The 20,636-nt window shown below is 40.2% G+C and overlaps 1 protein-coding gene across 1 annotated transcript; it reads left to right on the top strand.

The window, feature by feature from the left end:
• The first annotated feature begins 3,204 nt into the window (after nt 1-3,204).
• tada2a (transcriptional adaptor 2A) lies at nt 3,205-20,276 on the top strand. Its single transcript, XM_085370416.1, has 15 exons — nt 3,205-3,295; nt 3,695-3,801; nt 3,883-3,942; nt 4,039-4,130; nt 7,903-8,060; nt 8,495-8,583; nt 8,997-9,069; nt 9,175-9,238; nt 11,125-11,168; nt 15,820-15,930; nt 18,045-18,116; nt 18,549-18,681; nt 19,093-19,136; nt 19,500-19,579; nt 20,050-20,276. The coding sequence occupies exons 1-15, from the start codon at nt 3,271-3,273 to the stop codon at nt 20,233-20,235; spliced, it is 1,338 nt and encodes a 445-aa protein (XP_085226542.1). The 5' UTR covers nt 3,205-3,270; the 3' UTR covers nt 20,236-20,276.
• The last annotated feature ends 360 nt before the right edge of the window (nt 20,277-20,636 follow it).

Here is a 20,636-nt window from a genome sequence, read left to right as displayed (position 1 = left end):
AATGCTCACAAACAACAATGAACTCCAGGAACTTTGTGAAGAAGAGTGAGCCAGAGTTCCTCCACTGATAAAGTCTTACAGAAAACAATCACTTCAACTTGTTGTTGCTAAAGCTGCTTCGACAAGCTACCGAATCATAGGGTGATTGTAAAAATGCTCAAGGACATATCACTGATGTCACACAAATCACAGAGGAGAAAAAACGTTCTCAGACTGATCTTTTGCCTTGTAAATTTCACTTATGTACACGCACTAATCTCATTGTACTTTGTTTAATGTGAGATTTGTGTTTGTATGCACATAAAACATTTGATCAGATAGTGTACTTCCAGCAGGAAGAAAAGGTTCACTTTTTAAAGGTGGCCGTTATGAGTTTACACACATCCATATTCCATTTGTACTCCAAACTGTCACCCAGAAATGAAGAGTTCCTCTTTCAAAGATAAATAAATCATAACGTTCTCACAGGACTGTTAAATAAACTCTGCTCTGGCAGGAAGCTGGAAATTCCAATGAGGGGGAGAGTGCAACTGTCCCTCTATTATGCACAGTCTGTCGGATAGCCACTTTGTCATTACCAGTGGATCTGCATTGCTCTGGGCTCTTGTGCTGTCTGAGTCTCTCCCCAGAGGTCTGGTGCAGCCCCAGAGGGTCAGGAGATGGGACGCAGAGTATGCTGCAACTGAACGCACTTGTCACTGTGGATCGTCCTCATGGACATAGCGCAGGCTAACAGGAGGAAAGCAGAGTACACAGATTTAACCCAATGTGCACGTTCACAGCCACATTAGAGCCTGTTTATGAATTTTGGGCTTTAGCAAATTATATAAAGCACACCATTATATCTTTTGAAATCAAGCAGAAAACTATGAAAATGTGAAATGGATTACATTTCTTTGTAAATATCATGAGTGGCAATTAAGGTGTAAAGCAATAGGCCTAGTTTAACACCATTACACCAGTGCCTGCCCTCTTTTTACCGAGCTACTTCCATCACATCTGGACTGAATCAGAGGGTCCTTTTACTCAAATCACAAAAATATTTCTTTTTTTTCATACTTTAAGTGGTTTTGATGCATGCAAGGTTGCAGTTTTACACATCAATGTTCAGATATTTGCTTTGCTAGGTCCCTTAGCGTGCAATCACAGGGGGCGACCTTAAGTTGCTGGGGTTTTATTTGATTCAGGGGGCCAATGCTGGATACAGACCCTGGAAAATATCTGGAGTCATAGCTATTTATTGCATCAGAATGAGCTGTTTTAAAGTCATTTTCAGGGCAAGTAGTACTTGTAGAAGAATTTTATGGGGGACAAGAAAAAACAGCATGGGGATGTTGCGTATAAGGTTCCACATCTATGATCTTTCTTTCCATTATTCAGCCTAATATACGCTGCTTATATGAAGCTCAGGTGGTGCTGTGTACAGAAAGGCAGACAAAGACTTGCACGACATTTATTGTTTTCATTAGAGAAATAGTCCAAGATCGGCACCCTGTGGTAAGAGGGAGAATGACAGAAGAGTGGCGAAAATAATAAAGATCACATACATACACGATTTAATTTTTCTAAACGGGGTCCTTTCAGAAGAAGTCCAGCCTGCTAACATGCTGTAATTTTATTTAATATCGTTTTTAATAAAGGCGCTTTTCACTGGGACTAGGTCTGGGGCTATGTCACTAAACTGCAGTGAGAGAAGTGAGAGATTAAAAGTGAAACAGATCATCTCCATGTGTCTGTGAAACATTTTGATTTTATATTTTATATGATATTATTAGGTATTATACTCCATACTATTCTTGGACTGTTGTACATGTATGGCAAAAACAACAATAAAGAGCTGTCAGCAACATTAACAGAAATTTCACCTTTAATTTGTCTCTACCTGTACCATTTATTATTATTATTATTATTATTTCAACTATTTATTTATATTCTTGTTTAAATTTCCTTTCCTACATTTAATAATTGTTATATTTATGTGTTTATTTATGTATTTTGATTGCCTTTTTAATAGTTGTGTTGTGAGCCAGCCAGGTGAAAGGTCAACCCAGACAGCAGACAGCGCCTTTGAATACTGAAGCTGAAATGCTGAAACACAAGAAATATGAAAAAAAAAAAAAAACATACAAAAATAAATATAGTACAATATAATCGTAATTGTAAGTTTTGGTAGGTCATTGCAAAGAAAATAAAAAAATAAATGGCGAAGTGACATTAAAATTAAACTAATTAACATGATTATATAAATATATATCAGTCTTCTTTTTTCAGCTGTTCCTTTTATTTAGGGGTCACCACAGCAGATCATCTGCCTCCATTTCACTCTACCTCTAGCTTAAAGTGGTTGTATATCACCTGCACATTAACACCAGTAAGACAACGGAGATGGTGGTTGACTTCTGGAGAAAACCAACACCTATCATACCAGTGAACATCCATAGTTTGGACATCAGGGTGGCGGACAGTTACAAATATCTGGGGGTTCACCTTAAAAGTAGATTGGAGTGGTTTGATTACTGGTCCAAGGCTATGTACAAGAAGGGTCAAAGTTGGCTTCTGGGTCTTTTTGATCGTGCAGGACATTACTGAGGACTTTTTATGACCTGGTGAGGTCTATTGCAATTTTTTATGCAGTTTTCTGCTGGGGAGGTGGCAGCACGGAGAGGAACCAGAAACAACTTAATACTCTAATGAAGAGGGCCAGCTTTGTCATGGCCAGTCCTCTAGCCGCAGTGTAGGACGGCCCACCATTTTTGTGTATGTATTATCATTCCCACTGCACTTTTTATACATATATTTTGTTTTGTTGTTTAATCTCTGTGGTGTGGCTTTTAGTGTATATTAGTGTGTGTGTATATAGTACATTTTCTACAAAAATGTTTTAGTCTTGTATTTTATTGATTTTTGCATTTTTAAAAGTATTAGCTTTTTTGTAAGTCTTGTTTTATTTTCTGTTTTTATTGTTTTCTAATATATAATTACTTCACATTTTGTCTCTGACCCTTGTGCTGCTGTAGCAAGTATATTTGCCCAATGTGGGATTATTATAATCTCTATATATTTAGCCGTAATATAAATACCAAATATTTTACATGTATTACATTTCTTAGTTAGTTATCGATCCTCCTTATAGAAAATATCTAAGGGGAGTATTGAGTTATCTGAGCTCGATTAGCTGTGCCTTCACAATCAGGGTCACTTGCGAGCTTTGAAAAATAGATGGAATCTAAACGTCGAAGCTGTTATTAAGTTTCATTTAAACGTAATCCTATGGACCGCCTAGCATCTTTTGCAAGTAAGTTTTAGTAATATGTCACAGATACACGTATCCACTTCAGCTTTAAAGTGTTATCGTCTATCATTTTTGGGGTTATTATCTCAGGTTAGCTATATTAAGCTGGGTCTGCTATGCTAACGTTAGCGTGCAGCGATGCTAACACGGCGTGTTAACTACTTTAACAGCCTTTAGTGCCTTTTGTTATTGAGCTGCTTTTCAAACGGTGATGAAACATTATCATACATGGCGCTTTAAAGTTAGCATGTGTGGTTTAGCTTAAAGCTCGCTGTAAAGCCTAATAAATTGAAATCTGCAGTCTTGTTTACATTGTAAGCTCGTTTCATGTAAAGAAATGTCAGCTGATTTGTTATACAACCCTACCTGGTGACTTAAAGTGTTAAAATCACGTGATTTCAGATGACCCCTCCGATAAACCGCCGTGCAGAGGTTGTTCATCGTATCTGACTGAGCCTTATATCAAATGTGCAGAATGTGGACCCTCACCTTTCCTGCTGTGCCTCCAGGTGAATCGGTCACAAAAACTCTTAAATTTACCTGCAGACAAACCCAGTCCGACTGAAACTAAACATTTTGTTTCCCTTCAGTGCTTCACCAGAGGATTTGAGTACAAGAAGCACCAGAGTGATCACAAATATGAAATCATGGTGAGTGAAATAAAAAACAAACAAACAAACAAATAAAATCTTATCCAGTGTGGCTGTCTTTCAACATCAATGTTCATCTTTCACCCCGTTATGCAGACGTCAGATTTCCCCGTGCTGGAGCCTGGGTGGACAGCCCAGGAAGAGATGGCCCTGCTTGAAGCCGTCATGGACTGTGGCTTTGGAAATTGGTTAGTATTTTCTAGTTGTTTGGTGAGATTTCCTTATAAACTACATACACATGTCCTTATTTCTTAAAAAGCCTGAATGCTAAGATTTATGGCATGCAGTCCAGTTTCCAGAGGTGGGGTACAAGCTAAACGGGTTATTGGTCTGTCGCAGGACTAACACAGAGACAGATAACTGTGCACACTCACATTCATCTACTGTCACTTTAGAACAAGTTAACCTAAAAAGCAGTCTCTGGACTTTAGGAGGAAGCCAGAGTATCTAGTATTGTGCCTTATTTGGCCTGTGGCTTCGAACACAGCTTCTACTTGCTCTCAGGCAGCAAAAATAACCACTAACTTATTTTCCAACATAAATGTTTCATTTAATGGCAATTGCATCTCTTTAAGCTAATTTTTCAGATCATTGTGCATAAAAAATCTCTAAACATCTGTTACCGACAGTAACAAAGATAACAAGTGAACGAAATGTTGCAGAGAATTTCTCTTGTTTGCTTCTTTGTCTGCAAACTTCTACACAGTCAGGAGTTAAGCAAGCAAACTTGGCACATACAGTGGGGCAAAAAAGTATTTAGTCAGCCACCGATTCTGCAAGTTCCCCCACCTAAAATGATGACAGAGGTCAGTAATTTGCACCAGAGGTACACTTCAACTGTGAGAGACAGAATGTGAAAGAAAAATCCATGAATCCACATGGTAGGATTTGTAAAGAATTTATTCGTAAATCAGGGTGGAAAATAAGTATTTGGTCAATAACAAAAATACAACTCAATACTTTGTAACATAACCTTTGTTGGCAATAACAGAGGTCAAACGTTTACTATAGGTCTTTACCAGGTTTGCACACACAGTAGCTGGTGTTTTGGCCCATTCCTCCATGCAGATCTTCTCGAGAGCAGTGATGTTTTGGGGCTGTCGCCGAGCAACACGGACTTTCAACTCCCGCCACAGATTTTCTATGGGGTTGAGGTCTGGAGACTGGCTAGGCCACTCCAGGACTTTCAAATGCTTCTTACGGAGCCACTCCTTTGTTGCCCGGGCGGTGTGTTTTGGATCATTGTCATGTTGGAAGACCCAGCCTCGTTTCATCTTCAAAGTTCTCACTGATGGAAGGAGGTTTTGGCTCAAAATCTCACGATACATGGCCCCATTCATTCTGTCCTTAACACGGATCAGTCGTCCTGTCCCCTTGGCAGAAAAACAGCCCCATAGCATGATGTTTCCACCCCCATGCTTCACAGTAGGTATGGTGTTCTTGTGATGCAACTCAGTATTCTTCTTCCTCCAAACACGACGAGTTGAGTTTATACCAAAAAGTTCTACTTTGGTTTCATCTGACCACATGACATTCTCCCAATCCTCTGCTGTATCATCCATGTGCTCTCTGGCAAACTTCAGACGGGCCTGGACATGCACTGGCTTCAGCAGCAGAACACGTCTGGCACTGCGGGATTTGATCCCCTGCCGTTGTAGTGTGTTACTGATGGTGACCTTTGTTACTTTGGTCCCAGCTCTCTGCAGGTCATTCACCAGGTCCCCCCGTGTGGTTCTGGGATCTTTGCTCACCGTTCTCATGATCATTTTGACCCCACGGGATGAGATCTTGCGTGGAGCCCCAGATCGAGGGATATTATCAGTGGTCTTGTATGTCTTCCATTTTCTGATGATTGCTCCCACAGTTGATTTTTTCACACCAAGCTGCTTGCCTATTGTAGATTCACTCTTCCCAGTCTGGTGCAGGTCTACAATACTTTTCCTGGTGTCCTTCGAAAGCTGTTTGGTCTTGGCCATGGCGGCGTTTGGAGTCTGACTGTTTGAGGCTGTGGACAGGTGTCTTTTATACAGATGATGAGTTCAAACAGGTGCCATTCATACAGGTAACGAGTGGGGGACAGAAAAGCTTCTTACAGAAGACGTTACAGGTCTGTGAGAGCCAGAGATTTTCCTTGTTTGAGGTGACCAAATACTTATTTTCCACCCTAATTTACGAATAAATTCTTTACAAATCCTACCATGTGGATTCATGGATTTTTTTTCACATTCTGTCTCTCACAGTTGAAGTGTACCTCTGGTGCAAATTACTGACCTCTGTCATCATTTTAAGTGGGGGAACTTGCACAATCGGTGGCTGACTAAATACTTTTTTGCCCCACTGTAGGTGTGACTTAGAAACCTGAAAGTTCTTATCTATATCTGATATTACAATGTTATGTTGCCTAGGAATCACCTAAAAACAGACAGTACATGTTGGCCTGTTTATGCTGTTGACTGGCTGATGTACTTAATCAAACTGAGAAAAGTTTTAAAGAAATGTTGGGATGGGATGTTATTTTTGTAAATAAATAGGAAATAAATATTGGACTGATTGTATATTTATATAGAGCAAAATGTATCTACATCTATGTATGGTTAATGGCCCACTGTCTACTATTGTATTACTACACCTGTCAGTCTGACACAGTCCACGCCTCTTCTTTGTTTAAATAAAAACTGGTATGCAAGGTTTTGTTCAACGAAGTGCACTCCCGTATAGTAAATGAGGATTTTAGAACATAACTTTTCATAATAGTTGCATATTTATGGCTTCAAATCCCATTTGCTTAAGTACATTTAAACAGTTTTTTATCCATCATTAAATGTTTAATATAATCTTGAAATACCGTAAGCTTAACTCAAATGATGTAACATTGTTACTGTAAGGGTCACAATTTGGAGATGTTGCTATATTTGATTTTATGATCTACTTTTCTCAGTGTGATTAAGTTTATTGGTTTCTCAACATCATGAATTGGCCAAACAGTACTGTAGCACAGGCCTTTATTAGTTGTTATAAAACTATAAATTATAAAACTATAATTTATAATTATAATTAAAATGAAATTATAATTAAAACTATCAATTATAGAGCTGGCTCCAGGCTAGTGCTATAATGTTGACCCATGTAGAGTTAACTGTCTGTTAACGGTTGCTACAGCTCAAGTTGCCCATCAGCTCGAAGCTGTTAAAACCCTTCCACGCTTTCATGCACAGGGAGAGAAAAACACGAGGGAGGAAAGGCTGAACAAGGGTCACAGTGCAGTCACCCATGTTTGAACTCAAGCTCACTAGTAGAAAAACTAGAATATCAGGAGATGGCGTCCTTCTCCCCGCGGGTAGCGATGTGCCAGCTGATGAACAGATTAAGGTGTAGATGAACTGTATAGTTGTTTTTTGTGTAATGCATTGTAGGTTCATATCCATGTATCTTGCAAATCCATTTTTTTCCTCCTGTTTCTGCACAGCTTTCAAACTCTGATGATAAAGAAGTTGCTGTTTTTCACAGAAAATGTAATTCATAAGTAAATGAGTGAAACAAATCAGTTCAATTCTTCTAATTATGCCAAGCCTGCATAAGACTGAGACCTCTTCCTATAATTCCTGCTCTTTTTTGAGCACACTGAGTTTCATAGCCTGGAGGTTGAAACTCTTGAGTTGTAGTCACCACTCTGCACCACTGCATTCACAAACTGTTTTGCTTGCTCACAAGTTAAATATTAATTGTTTGACTTAGACGCCTGGTGATTGAAACTCAAATGTTTGATTTGGTGATGTCTTGAAAACAGAGATTAGGTTTTAGGACATGGTTGAAGTTTCTAATGAAGAACATTTTTTTTCTCCCATAAAAAGGTGTTTGAACCATACAGTGCCATAACTATAGCCTTAGTTGGCTAAAAGTATCATATGAAAGCCTCCAGTTATTTTTGATCTGTTCCTTCTCCCTGCTTGTCTTCATCAGGCAAGATGTTGCGTATCAGATGCGCACTAAAACCAAAGAGGAGTGTGAGAGCCACTACATGAAGAATTTCATCAATAACCCACTCTTCTCCTCCACCCTGCTCAGCCTGCGGAAAGCAAAAGACTCTCGTGTTGCAGAGGGCGCTATTCCTTTTAAACGTAAGCACCCACAATGTTTACTTCACTATTAAAAAGTGTTTAGATTAAGTTTGATTGTTTATTATTATTATTATTATTTATTATTTAGTTTTATTAAATATTATTCCAGGTTTCATTATGGGCCTTTAGGGCATCTAGAAGAAAGTTTAACATATAAAATTTGAAGCCACCGGCCCGACAGTTGGGCAGAAGCAGTTGGTGACTGAGGATCGTGTCTCATTTCCTGGCGGGCTTCAGGTCTCCATCTGTCACAGTGTTGACTGCTCCACAAGCATTTTAACGTCTTATTCTTGCATCATTTGACAAATTCAAAGTAGAGACAGACGGTTGTTACGTGTCTGATTTTATAAAATGCACAAAATTTGGAGGTGGTGCTCTTTGTTGATCTTTACATTTTTAAGCTTTATCTTGCTAAATTTTCTGTGATGCCACAGCGAGCGACGATCCCCCTCGGCCCACATTTGACTCGGTGCTGTCTCGCGACATGGCTGGATACATGCCTGCCAGAGCCGACTTCATGGAGGTGAGGGAACACATTTGTCCTGTAGCTGATTGTGTGTTTGGATGCATGGTAGCGCGAAAGTGCACAGAATAAAGGTATGTGTGGAAAAGATAAAGGTGGCTCATGAAGTACTTAAGTGGCAAGTTACATGAGTTAATTTTTAATGTGTTATATTTGTTTTGTTTTGGCGTTTAAAACACAAAAAAGTGCTATGGAGCAGGTTATTATTAATCTTTCCCTCATCACGGATTAGTTTCCCAGTTCCTACTGCCGGAAAACTTAACCACAGCATGACGCTGCCACCACCATGCTTTACTGTAGGGATGCTTTCCTCCAAGTTCTGGGCATATGTAAAAGGTCTATGAATCTTCCTGTTGTTTGATTTGCTGTTTAATATTGATAGCATTTTCCCTTACGTGTCCATTCTATTAAAGGAGTTTGACAACTATGCAGAATGGGATTTGAAAGATATTGACTTTGTGGATGATGATTCAGACGTCCTTCGTGGTGGGTTACATTTTGTTTTATTGACAACTAAACAACAACAGTGTGAATCCCAGCATTTACATTACAAAACCTGTGAACTGTGTCGCACATGTTCTTGTTTTTCAGCACTGAAGCTTGCAGTTGTTGATATTTATCATTCAAGATTAAAGGAGAGACAACGGAGGAAGAAGTAGGTCTCCTTTAATTTATTATGGGATGAAAAATTAATTCAATGTAATGTAATGACTCCAGTGTGTCAGCAGGTGGCATCATAAGCCTTTATTGTGGAACCTCAGTTTCCACGGATACTTCATTATACTTTCAGGTTGAAAAAAATGCATTTCATACTGTATTAAAATGAACAAGGCTAACAATTCCAACATCCTATCTACACCATTTAAATATTAATGATTTCATTACGCTAATACATTTATAACTTCTAATCTAAACCTTGTTATTTTCTTAAAAGCTTTTTAAAGACACGAATCCTGAGAGGGATTGTCACAAAGTCAGCAGCGTGATTATAATTGCATATTTAAGCCTTTTTCAGGCTCTCATTACAAGCCGCAGGGAGTCATTCAGGTGCAACTTACAAGCTGCGGGAACTTCTATTCAAACCCTGAATATATTTTTGGAAATTGGGAAAATGTGTCTGTCCCCCCAGTGAACGACGTGCATGCCAAGCTGCTTGACATTTTGCCCAGTTTTAGTTGGGCATGGAGAGCATTCTCACCAGAGGAGAGTTTGGAAAATGTTTTGAAGCTCATAGAAAATGTACTGTGCACAGTTTACTTGTAGCTAATCAGAGAGGCTACCGGGATCACACCCCCTGCTCACGCTCGTCTCACAGTCCACTGTAAATCCCAGTAATACTCAGTTCTGTTGTATGTATCTCACATTTATTGAGTTAAGTTTGGTGGGTAGAGAAATATAGATAACGTTGCATATGTAGCAGCAGTTAAAACAGTAAACAGTAAAACCCATTGTACCTAATAAAATGGCAACTGGTGGTTATCATTGGGTACTGGAAAGCCCTCAAATTCAAGTCACTGTGGGCTGCAGGAAATCACAATGACTATTTTTCTGTATTCTGATAGTCAGCTGATGTAATAAGAAATTGAAGTCAATTTTAAAGGTTTCTAAGGATATTAATCTGCCTTTAACACATTAGCTGTCATTCTTGGACATACACGGACAAGCGTTGCTGCAGCGTATCCATCACTAAATCAACTTTTAACGACTTCATGCTCCCTGAGCACGCTTGGAATGGCATGTCTGACTAGGAGGGAATGAGTGTTTTACAGCTCCCTCATCTGTCCCTGAGACCCGGTTTTATCTCTGCTAACTTGTAGCTTGTCAGAAAGGCTTTTAAGATCAGAAGTTGAGCTGAACCTTAAAGCACACTTTTTAGCATAATTGCAGGTTTTGAGGGCCTAAAGGCCATTTATTTTATTCCCCTCAAAACAGGCCTTTAAATAGTCATGAAAAGCCTTGAGCTTAATTTCCAGGCGTCCTAAATATTCCTCCTTCATTTATCAACAGGGCTGTTGGTTTTAAAGTGTTTCTGTATGTGGTTGAAAAAGATGTTGTGAAACTCAGACGTGAAAGTAGGAATCTCCTGAATGTGTCACATTTATTGCTTTTATACTGTTATAAGTCATTAAATTCATTTTCTGTAAGTAATTGTAAATGTTATTGTTCCTAATTTAATTAACATGGTAAGTTATTTCTGCTTGTTATTAAAAGCTTCAGTGTATTAATGCGTAATGTCGATGCACTCAGTGTCCAGTTTGTTGGGTGCAGTGCAGCTTGGACGTCTTCACAAAGATCAGCATGCTCAGTTTTTGTTGCAGATTACTTTGCAGAGGATTGATTCAGCTCGAGGATCAGTTTGGAGAATGTCGTTTGTGGGCTGTAATGCAGAACCTCATTATGATGTAATGTGATGGACACGAGCACACCAAACTACAGCCCTCAAAATGATCATATAGTTGATATATACTGTATTTTTAACTTTCCAAAGTGTAGCGTAAGTCAGAAAATAAATGTCTACATCCATGTCTTTGTTTCTTTCAGGATAATCCGAGACCATGGATTGATCAACCTGCGGAAATTCCAGAGTGAGTCCTCTTTTGAAACACTCTTGGGGTTGGCTGCGACAGTATTCATAGCAGCTCAGGGAGACATGCGATATCTGGCAGCCAAATCGGCACAGAGGGTTTCTATGGATGCATGCAAATAACTCCGCTGTAATAACCACCGTTAACCTCCACGGCCCCTCTGGTAGCTGATGTGTGGCAACTGGCCGCGCTTATATTTACAGCGAAGGGTACGAATAGCCTGCGTTGGCTCGAGTGTGCCGCGGCATAATTGCAATCACAGTGCGGTGAGCTTTGCTGCCATAATGGCTGAAGTGTGTCAGGAGAAAGAGAGCTGTTTTTATTGATCCACCCGTTACAGGTTGGGTTGCAGCGAGCTCAGTAACGTAATTCTTTGCATCTCTGGGGGTTTTTTTTCATTACACAGCGAGAACTGCTGTGAATGGATTTGTCCAATTAGAGCGTGTCTTTTTAAACTATGTGCGACCACCCTGCCCTTCGTTATATCTCCATGTGTTGCTCTGTGAAATTGTCTGTGGTTGGGGAGTTGAAGAGTTCTCCCCTCATGTTTTATTTATGTATCCTCCAGCCTCCAGTTAGCCCTCCTTCCTCTTTTTCCCTTATCTCCCCAGTCTTTGGAGACAAAAGGGAACTCGGAGTAGCTGTAGAGCTGCAGACTGGTTGTCATGGAGACTGTCAAAGATTGTGTGTGTGTGTGTGTGTGTGTGTGTGTGTGTGTGTGTGTGTGTGTGTGTGTGTGTGTGTGTGTGTGTCACATGCAATAATGGAAGCAGTATCTGAGCCCAGGAGGCTCACGGTATCATGTCTCAGTGACTGCTGGAGGCAGAATGACCAGCGTTGTTGTTTCAGGACAGCGATCTGTTTGACGTCCTGTAAGAGCTCGCCTCTCTGAATGATTCAGGTTACGTTGCTATTTGCAGTCAGTTTTGTGTGCCGATCATGTGAAACCACACACAGGTCCAGCATTGATGTCTCCTCGGAGATATGAACATTTTTCCTTGTGTTGCTCAGAGCATGACTTCATGTGTTTAGCCTGAGATGGCAGCTGATAATTAGCTCTCGCAGGCTGGAGTCTGACGATGGAATTTGACCCTGACACACACACATCAGCTTTCCTCGGTGGCTTTGACACTTGTCTGTTACTCAGCAACACGGGCAATGCTTTCACATGAGCACAACAAGCGCTTTCAGAGTGAGAGCTAAACATGGTGAATACACAGCAGTGGGGCGTTACTGTGACAAATCACAGGGACAGGGTTGCTGATTCTGTTTAATTTCATTCATTTTTTCTTCCTGTAGTGCTCCTTGACTACACTTTCAATTAGAAAAGATAGGGGACCAAAACTAATTGTAGAACTGTTGCATTAAAATCATTGTTGGCTTTGAAATTTGAATCTTTTGGCCCCTTTTGATTGCACTGTCAAGTTAAACCATCGGCTATATGCTAGCTGGACAGTTTGTATGTATTCAGCATTTATAGCTGAAGAAGGCACGCTGCAGCTTTGTACAGAAATGTGCGAATTCATTTAGGCTGTTTAGATTTGAATTAGGTACGAACACCAAATAGTCATACACAGAAAAATTGTTCGGGTTGTTCAGTCTCCTCCTCCGACTGATGAAGGTTGTCTGTGTGGAAATTACTCAGTCTCAAAACACTTTTGTAAAGTGACAGACTGTGTGCAAAAACAATTAGTGAGCGTACCGCCTCTGTCCGACCTGAGCAGTCTGGAGGTGAAACTGCCTTGAAACTCGCCATTATTTACTTGTCTGTAGACAGGGGGCGGGGCAAATTAAAAGAGAAACCTGAGCCCTTGACCCTTGCGATGAGGGTTATGCAGTGGCTCTGTTATTGCTGTGAGAATCATTTTTCCAAATGGTTTTTGCTCACTTGTCTCCTTGGAGTGAAGAGTCACTGCAAATCAATAAAGTTGATCTGAGTGTTCACCTTAATACTGTGATAAAGCATTTCTGTTCTGGTCTCTACTGTGATGTAATGAAAATGATGTGAGTCGTTTGCTGTGGCATTTGCGATCTCCAGATCTCATCCCTGCTGAACATGTAGTGGACAGCGGTCGCGCCGTCATCGTAAAAGTAACAGATAAGGGGGAATATCTTTTTATAAGGTATTCCATCTCTCCTGTAGAGTTTCCGAGACGCAGACAATCATTCATGCCCTTTACTATTTTTGCTATTTTTCATCTTAGAGTTCTTTTCTTTTATCTCTACCACCGTCCCGTTTTTGGAGAAATCCTTTTTTTTTTCGTGACAGCCCTGAATATTTTTGATCAAATATCATTTTATTACAGCCAACCTTAAACAAAACAATGTTTAATTCATTGTTCTTCAGCACATCCACTGAGTTATAGATGAAAGCACACAACAGGTGTACGCTGATGATGTGTGGTGACATTGACAACCAGCAGTCTGAGGGAACCTTTAAGTTGCTTTAAAAATCTCCCGGGACTACAGTTGTCAGGAATTTTAGGCAAAATGTGTGCAAACCCATGGAACGTTGAAAGTGTTCTGTTGGCATATTATAACCCAACACAGTTTAACTTTTTTTTTTAACTTGTCACCCACGTTCAGCTTGTAATCACAATTATCAAAATGTTTTGATGGATTTTTTCCACTTGAATTTTTTCTATATATTGCTAGTTCAGGACAACTGTTGTCTCACGGTGCTTTATATTATGAAATTATATATTTTCAGTTCAGTGTTTGTCGATCCCAGGATATGACAGTCACATATGGGGAGAAAGAAAAGCTCAGTTTTAACAGAGAGAGACAGCCATCTGTCACAACCTTTTGGGGAGAAGGATGAAAACAAATGGGACAAAACAAACTGAAGGAGACAAAATGCAAGAGTGCATCAAAGGAAGTCCCCAAGCACTTTTGCTGAGGTCTGTTTGTACCAACACACCTAAGCAGTGGTTCAGGTTAGCAGACCCCCTGCAGACTATAAGCTTTATCAAAAAGGAAAGTTTAAAATCTAATCTTGAAAGTAGAGATGGCATTTGTTTCCATAACTCAGAGTTCGTCAGACCCATTCTGCTTTTGGAGATTCTGTGAACCACGTGTAAGCCTGGAAGCTCAGAGCAAAGAACTCTGTTGAGATGATATGATGCTATTAAGTCTTTAAGTTATGATTATGTCTGTTCATTCACTAAGTTATGATAGGAGAAGGGTTTTAGGGGCAGTAAAATGATCCAGTGTCACCTCTTAGATAAAAGGTTCTCTGTTTAAATCCACCTGCTGGCTGTGGACCTTGTTTTTTCCCCAGTAAGCCAATTTCCTTCTACAGGCCAGAGACATGCATGTTAGGATACATGGCTGTAGGTGTGAATGTGAGGATGAATGGTTGTCTGTCTCTGTCGTAGCCTTGTGAAGGAACGGCAAACTGACCAGAGTAACCCTGGCTCTTGTGATAGCTGGGATGAGGTGTTGTGGACTGTGAGTTTAGAAAAGGTGGATAAAATTGTTGTGTTTTTTTTTTTGTTTTTTTTGTTTTGTTTTTTTTGTTTTGTTTTTTTTTTGGGGGGGGGGGGTTCTTTTCATTTTTTCATGGATCAACAGTGTTGGATGCTGTTTTGGAAAAACAGAAAAACAAGAAACACACAAATCTGTCAGGAATGCAACTAAATAACTGGAACCTAATCAAAAAACATGTGACGTGTTTTGGTTTTTGTTTTGTTTTTTTGTTTTTTTTTGTTTGTTTGTTTGTTTTTTTTAAAGCAAATCTGAAAATTATTGGATAACAAGGTTTTAGCATTAAAAATCTAATTTAGATCAAAGAGCTGCTACTTCTTGCTTACAGTTAGTCACTCCGTCCCGCAAGGGAAATATTGTGTTACAGCAACAGGATCAAGATTAAAAGTGGTACAGTCTACAGAAAATAAACAACATAATAAAAGTGCCACGGGTGCACAGAGAGAGCCTTATACTGTGAGAGAGTGCAAACATTTCATACATACAACAGTGGTTAAAGAAAAACAACAAGAGCTAAGTTAACAAAAAGTAAACAGTGAGACTGAGAGATGTGCAAGAGAGTAGTGTAAATTGTAAGAAATTAAGAAACAGTTGCAAGAAGGTGTAATAAAGAAATGTGTGTGAAATCCTTTTGCTGACAGGTGTGTTCACCTGTCAGAACAAGAACGGTTACTGTACAGTTAACCCCTACAAGAACATGAATAAATGATGGTAACTAACAGTATTGTTACTTCAGGGCAGCTATTCCATAAGCCTTACATTGGGTTGTGGTTAGATAAATCTGTTAAGCACTGTTTGCGTGGATGCTGAGAGACCATACAGGCCATTTAGTAGCTACAGGATGCAAATTCTCCCCTTGCACCAGCTTCAGAGAATCATAGCGGTGCATCTACAGGGTGACTGTGATAAATGTTGGTAATATTTACATGCCTATATGCACAGCATTGATGCAGAGCTGCAAGTTGACGGCTGTTCTCTGGTGGTTAACTGCAAAAAAGAAACCAAATTACTTCACCTAGAATGCAGTAAAAAAAAAAAAAAACTGCTCACGTCTAAAAGTGTCTGCTGGGGATATTTTTCTTTCATATTTCTGTTTTATATTTGTTTGTATCTGCCTGCCTACTCACATCTCTCTCTCTCTTTCTCGTCTCTCTGTCTCCGGTAGTGCTGGAGCGATGCTACCCAAAGGAGGTGCAGGAGCTGTATGATGTCATGAGAAGATTTGCCAGAGTGGTTGGACCAATTGAACATGACAAATTCATCGAAAGTCACGCATGTTAGTATCTGGCTGAGTTCACATGGCAGGGTTACGTGCAATTTAAGCAACTGTCACAAACACAGAGAATCGATTTGACCAGTTTTTGCCACACTGTCTCAGCATCGCACAGACGATCGCAGCGTCAAGGGAGGTTATTTTTAATCTTTGTGGGAAGGTAATGCCAGACCACTTCCTGTTTTTCTCTGAGAGATTCCCACGTTTCCACTATGTCTGTGTACAAATTAAAGAAAATTCTAACACGAAATGTCTTCATTAGTCAGCAATGCTTCTTGACACAGGCTTATCAAGTTTTTGAACCTCTGCTGTCATTTGGATATCTCTTAAATTGGCATCTCACAGACAGTTGCAGTTTCCTGGCAACCAGCAGGGACTCCAGGAAGTTGCAGTTCATTGCAAAGAAATAGTCAAGCACCTACATCTCTTTAAACAGCAGATTTTTATTTTTACACTTCACATATATTAAGGTAATTAGTCAGCTTTGGAAGTGCTGACTGGATTTTTTTCTTTTTCTTTACATGTTGGACGGAGCCTGGCTAGCTGTTTCCACTTGTTTACCATCTTTATGCTAAACTAAGCTAAGTCTGCTCTGGCTGCAGTTCGACAGCCAGCACACAGTTAGATTAAACAGGCATGTATTAGGTTGGTTTCAGTCTTCTTAACCTTCAAGTTGAACGCTAATCCTGCTACAAGAAAAATCGTAACTAATCTTTGGAACAACCAGGATTTCTTAATCGATTGATTACTCATAACATGTAGTATAATCAAAATCACTTTCACAGTTATTGAGCAACACATTCTCGCTGTTAGCTCTGCACAAAACTGGTGAGCTGTCCAGGGTGTACCCCCTGCAGCTGGGTTAGGCTCCAGCACCCAGTGACCCTGCGTTGGATAAGTGGAAGATGGATAGACGAACTAAACTGATAACGTTATTTTTTGGACCACACTAATTAGTCAGTCATAGCGCAGGTTAGTGATTTCTTTAAAAAAAAAAAAAAAAAACTCAGGATACTAGAAAGACCTGCTCTTATGGTCAAGGACTTACGGTTCATGTGAACCGTGCATCTATTGCAACAACTTTTTCAGGACTGCAGACAAATCATTGCAGAGCTGCACAAAGCTAAAACTACACTGTTAATTGGTTCACAGTAGGACAAAGTGTCCATGCATGAAGAAAATTCAGGACTGTCCCTAAAGGTGGACGTGCTGCAAAGTTCACAGTGAGAACAAGTCCATTGCTTAAAAAGGAGGGGGGAAAAAAACACCAGGATAACATCAAAGCCTGCAGGATTCTCTACAGTCTGCTGAAATCCGTGTTCATGTGTCTGTGAATGAAAGCAGTCTGCAACAGACCAGCTGGATGTCCCATAACAATTCCTTGGCAGTGTCCTGAAAAGCAGTGCACACAAATAAAGCTTGTTGGGGATTTGCTGTCCCTGTTTGTATCTAATGTATCAAAAAAAATCAGGACACCAGTTCATAACCCAAAGTTCAGGAGAGGCTAGGTGATACAAAAAGACAATGACCTAGATAAACAACAATAAAACAGTTCAAACCTGGAAAAATTAGAGTCCTGGGCAGCAAACAGGTTGCTGGTTCAGATCTCCTGGTCTACTGCAGCCTTTCTCTGTCGAGTTTGAATACTGTGCATGTAGGTTTTCTGTGTACTCCGGCTTCCTCCCACAGTCTGAAGCTTGGTAGATTAATTGATGGTGTTATATCGGCCATAGATGTACTAATCTGAATATGAGATACTAAAAATATGTAATGGAGCTTGATGCTTCTAAATGTTGTTTTTTTTTTTTTTTTTTTTTTTTTGGGGGGGGGGGGGGTTACTCATGTCACGAAAGTCATAAAAAGTCCAGTAATCAATTCAGACATTGATGTTTTCTTTTGTGTCTTTCTCAGTAGTCCTCGAGCCGTCCAGTTCCCAGATGTTGATTTAATTTTTTATGAATGCTGTATGAAACTGTTCTGAGAAGCACAAAATGCTTACTCATTGTGCTAAATGAAATGTGAGCTGCAGCTGTGTGAAAGTGAGTTCAGGGATCTCTGCAACAGTCTGCACAGGTTTGCTTTTAACTGCCTTCATCTCTCTCTCTCTTTGTTTCCAGTGGAGTTTGAGCTGAGGAGAGAGATCCGCAGGCTGCAGGAGTACAGGAAAGCAGGGATCAAGTCTTTCTGCAGTGAGTCAAGTTTGAACTTTTCTTTCCCTCCTCCCCTGAACAAAAACTTCATTTTAAAGTTGTGTGCATAAGCAGGAAAATGTGTTTATATTCAGGCTTGCACTTTATTTTTAGTTCAGTTCAAATCAATTATTTTTTGCTGCACCAGCAGAACACTCACAGTGTTTGGATCATTTTTGGAATTTTAATCCTGGACCAGCTTGTTAATGTGTGCCACGGAAAGACTAAAAGTGCACAGGCTCCTAGGGCTTTTCTTTGGTATGTGGACTGTTGATCCAGCAGAGTAAGACATGTGAGGGTGTTAGCTTGAACTGTGCGAAATTGTAAAGGACATTTTTGGCAGTTTCTGATACTTTATGGCCTAAACAGCGTAGCAGTTTCGAGTCGCAGCCCTAATTTTGTACGCTCTTTGTTCACCTTTCTGTGCAATAGGTGCCAAGGTGTACGAGCGGGTGAAGCGAATGCGTGAAGACGAGCGGAGGAAGAGGACCATGCTGTGTGACGTGCTGCAGTACATCCAGGATGGCAGAGCCTGTCAGCAGTGGCTCAGCAAACAGGCTGCAATGTAAGGCTCTAAACTCCCCGCTTGTAGCCCAGCGTGTAATAGAAGGGCTGGTGAAGCCGCGCTCTCCGGAGACACTGACCTCTGTCATCACTCCCAGCACTGTTCATGCTGAGATGAATCGAGCTGTATTATAGAGCATCTCGCTTACACCACAGTCTCTGCTGTATTTTTAGTCCTTTTAATGGGTCGCTGCTCCTCTTGTTTTCATCCTTTTCTTTGGATGTTATCCAAGTTCTTCCAATTATTCTACCTTTTAAAAAAAACCTTGAATGCTATGATTCTTCTTTTCTGGCTGATGATCCTGGAGTGAGAGTAGTGAACAAAAGCCCAGGGGTGGGGGTGTGTGTGTGTGTGTGTGTACATATATAAACATGGCAGCCAAGATAATAACACTTTTCTTAATGATTGCAGAGATGCTGGAATCACTCCAGCTGTCACAACAATCACAGTGTCAGGTACGGCGTTTCTTTCCACCTTTCCTTATGTATTCTGTCCTTTCCGTGGCTCCTGGCACATTAATGCAAACAACTTCTCCATTTATCTGCTCAAAAATAGCCCCCTGCTTGCATATTTTCCTAGCTATTTTTGTTTCCCTTTCAAATTAACTGCCTTTCCCTAACCTCCAGAGCACAAATGGGACGCACACTCCCACATGGCTATATTTACACAATTTGCACAGCGTAAATATTTGTTCGCCCGTCTCTTCAATGCAAAGGAATTAACTGCATGTTGCCAGGCTGCTATTATGTTCTCTGAAGGGTTGGCTAACATTGTGGTGCTGAATTTCCATTTGACTGTAGAAATTTTTTGCTCCACAGCAACAGGTAGGCGGAGCGCCCCACCTCTCAACCTGACCGGACTGCCGGGAACAGAGAAGCTCAACGAGCGGGAGAAAGAGGTAAAGATATGGTCAGGCAGATGGAATAAGGGTCAATATGCGTTAAGTCGTTTCTCATTAGTCATCTGCTTACACATCTATGTCAACAACATGGCCCTGGCCTCTCTTAATGACTTCCCTCTGTCATGGTTTGGATCTCCATTTTGGACAGTGGTGTTGGGAATCTTATCAGAAGTGATGGAATTATGAACACAGAAAAGTACAGTCAGATTTGGATCCATCGTGGAATACTATCTGAAAGCATGTGATTGTCTTAATTTTTCCAGCTTGACAATGATGCCAAATACACTGCCATTGGAATAAAAGCATGCCGAAGTTGGAAAAATACATAAATCACTTCACGTATTTTCTTAGAAAAAGGTAAAGAAATGAGAGTTGGCTCAAGACTTTAGCACTGTATTTACCGGTGTGTTTGTTTTTTAAAGCTACTCCCTCCGTTTCTAAACCCTGTGTTTATTTTGTGGTTGTAGCTGTGTCAGGTGGTGCGGCTGGTACCGGGCGCCTACCTGGAGTACAAACAAGCTTTACTTAACGAGTGCAGACGGCAGGGCGGGCTGCGGCTGGCGCAGGCGCGGGCGCTGATCAAGATCGACGTCAACAAGACTCGCAAGATCTATGACTTCCTAATCAAAGAGGGTTACATCACCAAGGCGTAGGAGTGTTTGACCACAGTGGGAAGTTCGATCGTGGTTAGTGTTTAGTTTGTTTTTAATCTTGTAATGTTGTCAGCTCAAGTTTTGTAAGACGTTCAGATTGTTGCTGCTTGTTATATTATAACATTTGTTATTGTGTGTTTTTAGTTTAAATGTACTCAAGTCTTGTATAATTGTGAGAAGAACAGGGGATTGTATTAAAATTATGTATTTATTTCTCCTGATATAAAGTGTTAGAAAATGACCTGATGTACATGTTGATATTTTTAAACTGTAAAAGAGCCGCTTGGATTAAAATTCTTGGTAACTTTTTAGTTTACTGTAGGTTTGAATTAATAAGCGGATTCATTTAGTGAAATTAGGAACCGGAGCACCATTTGGTCATAAATGTGAGGCTTGTCGAA

Source organism: Diplotaxodon limnothrissa, linkage group LG14, assembly GCF_057381915.1.
Source record: "Diplotaxodon limnothrissa isolate DT_005_m linkage group LG14, D_limnothrissa_male_GT1.1, whole genome shotgun sequence".
Taxonomy (NCBI): Eukaryota; Metazoa; Chordata; class Actinopteri; order Cichliformes; family Cichlidae; genus Diplotaxodon; species Diplotaxodon limnothrissa.
The sequence above is the reverse complement of the archived record's forward strand: the minus strand, read 5'-3'. Positions and strand labels throughout refer to the sequence as shown.

Coding starts and splice junctions, on each gene's coding strand:
- tada2a (XM_085370416.1), top strand. CDS start 3,271: ATGGACCGCCTAGCATCTTTTGCAA. Junction 9,070..9,174: donor TGATTCAGACGTCCTTCGTG/GTGGGTTACATT, acceptor CTTGTTTTTCAG/CACTGAAGCTTGCAGTTGTT. Junction 11,169..15,819: donor CAACCTGCGGAAATTCCAGA/GTGAGTCCTCTT, acceptor TGTCTCCGGTAG/TGCTGGAGCGATGCTACCCA.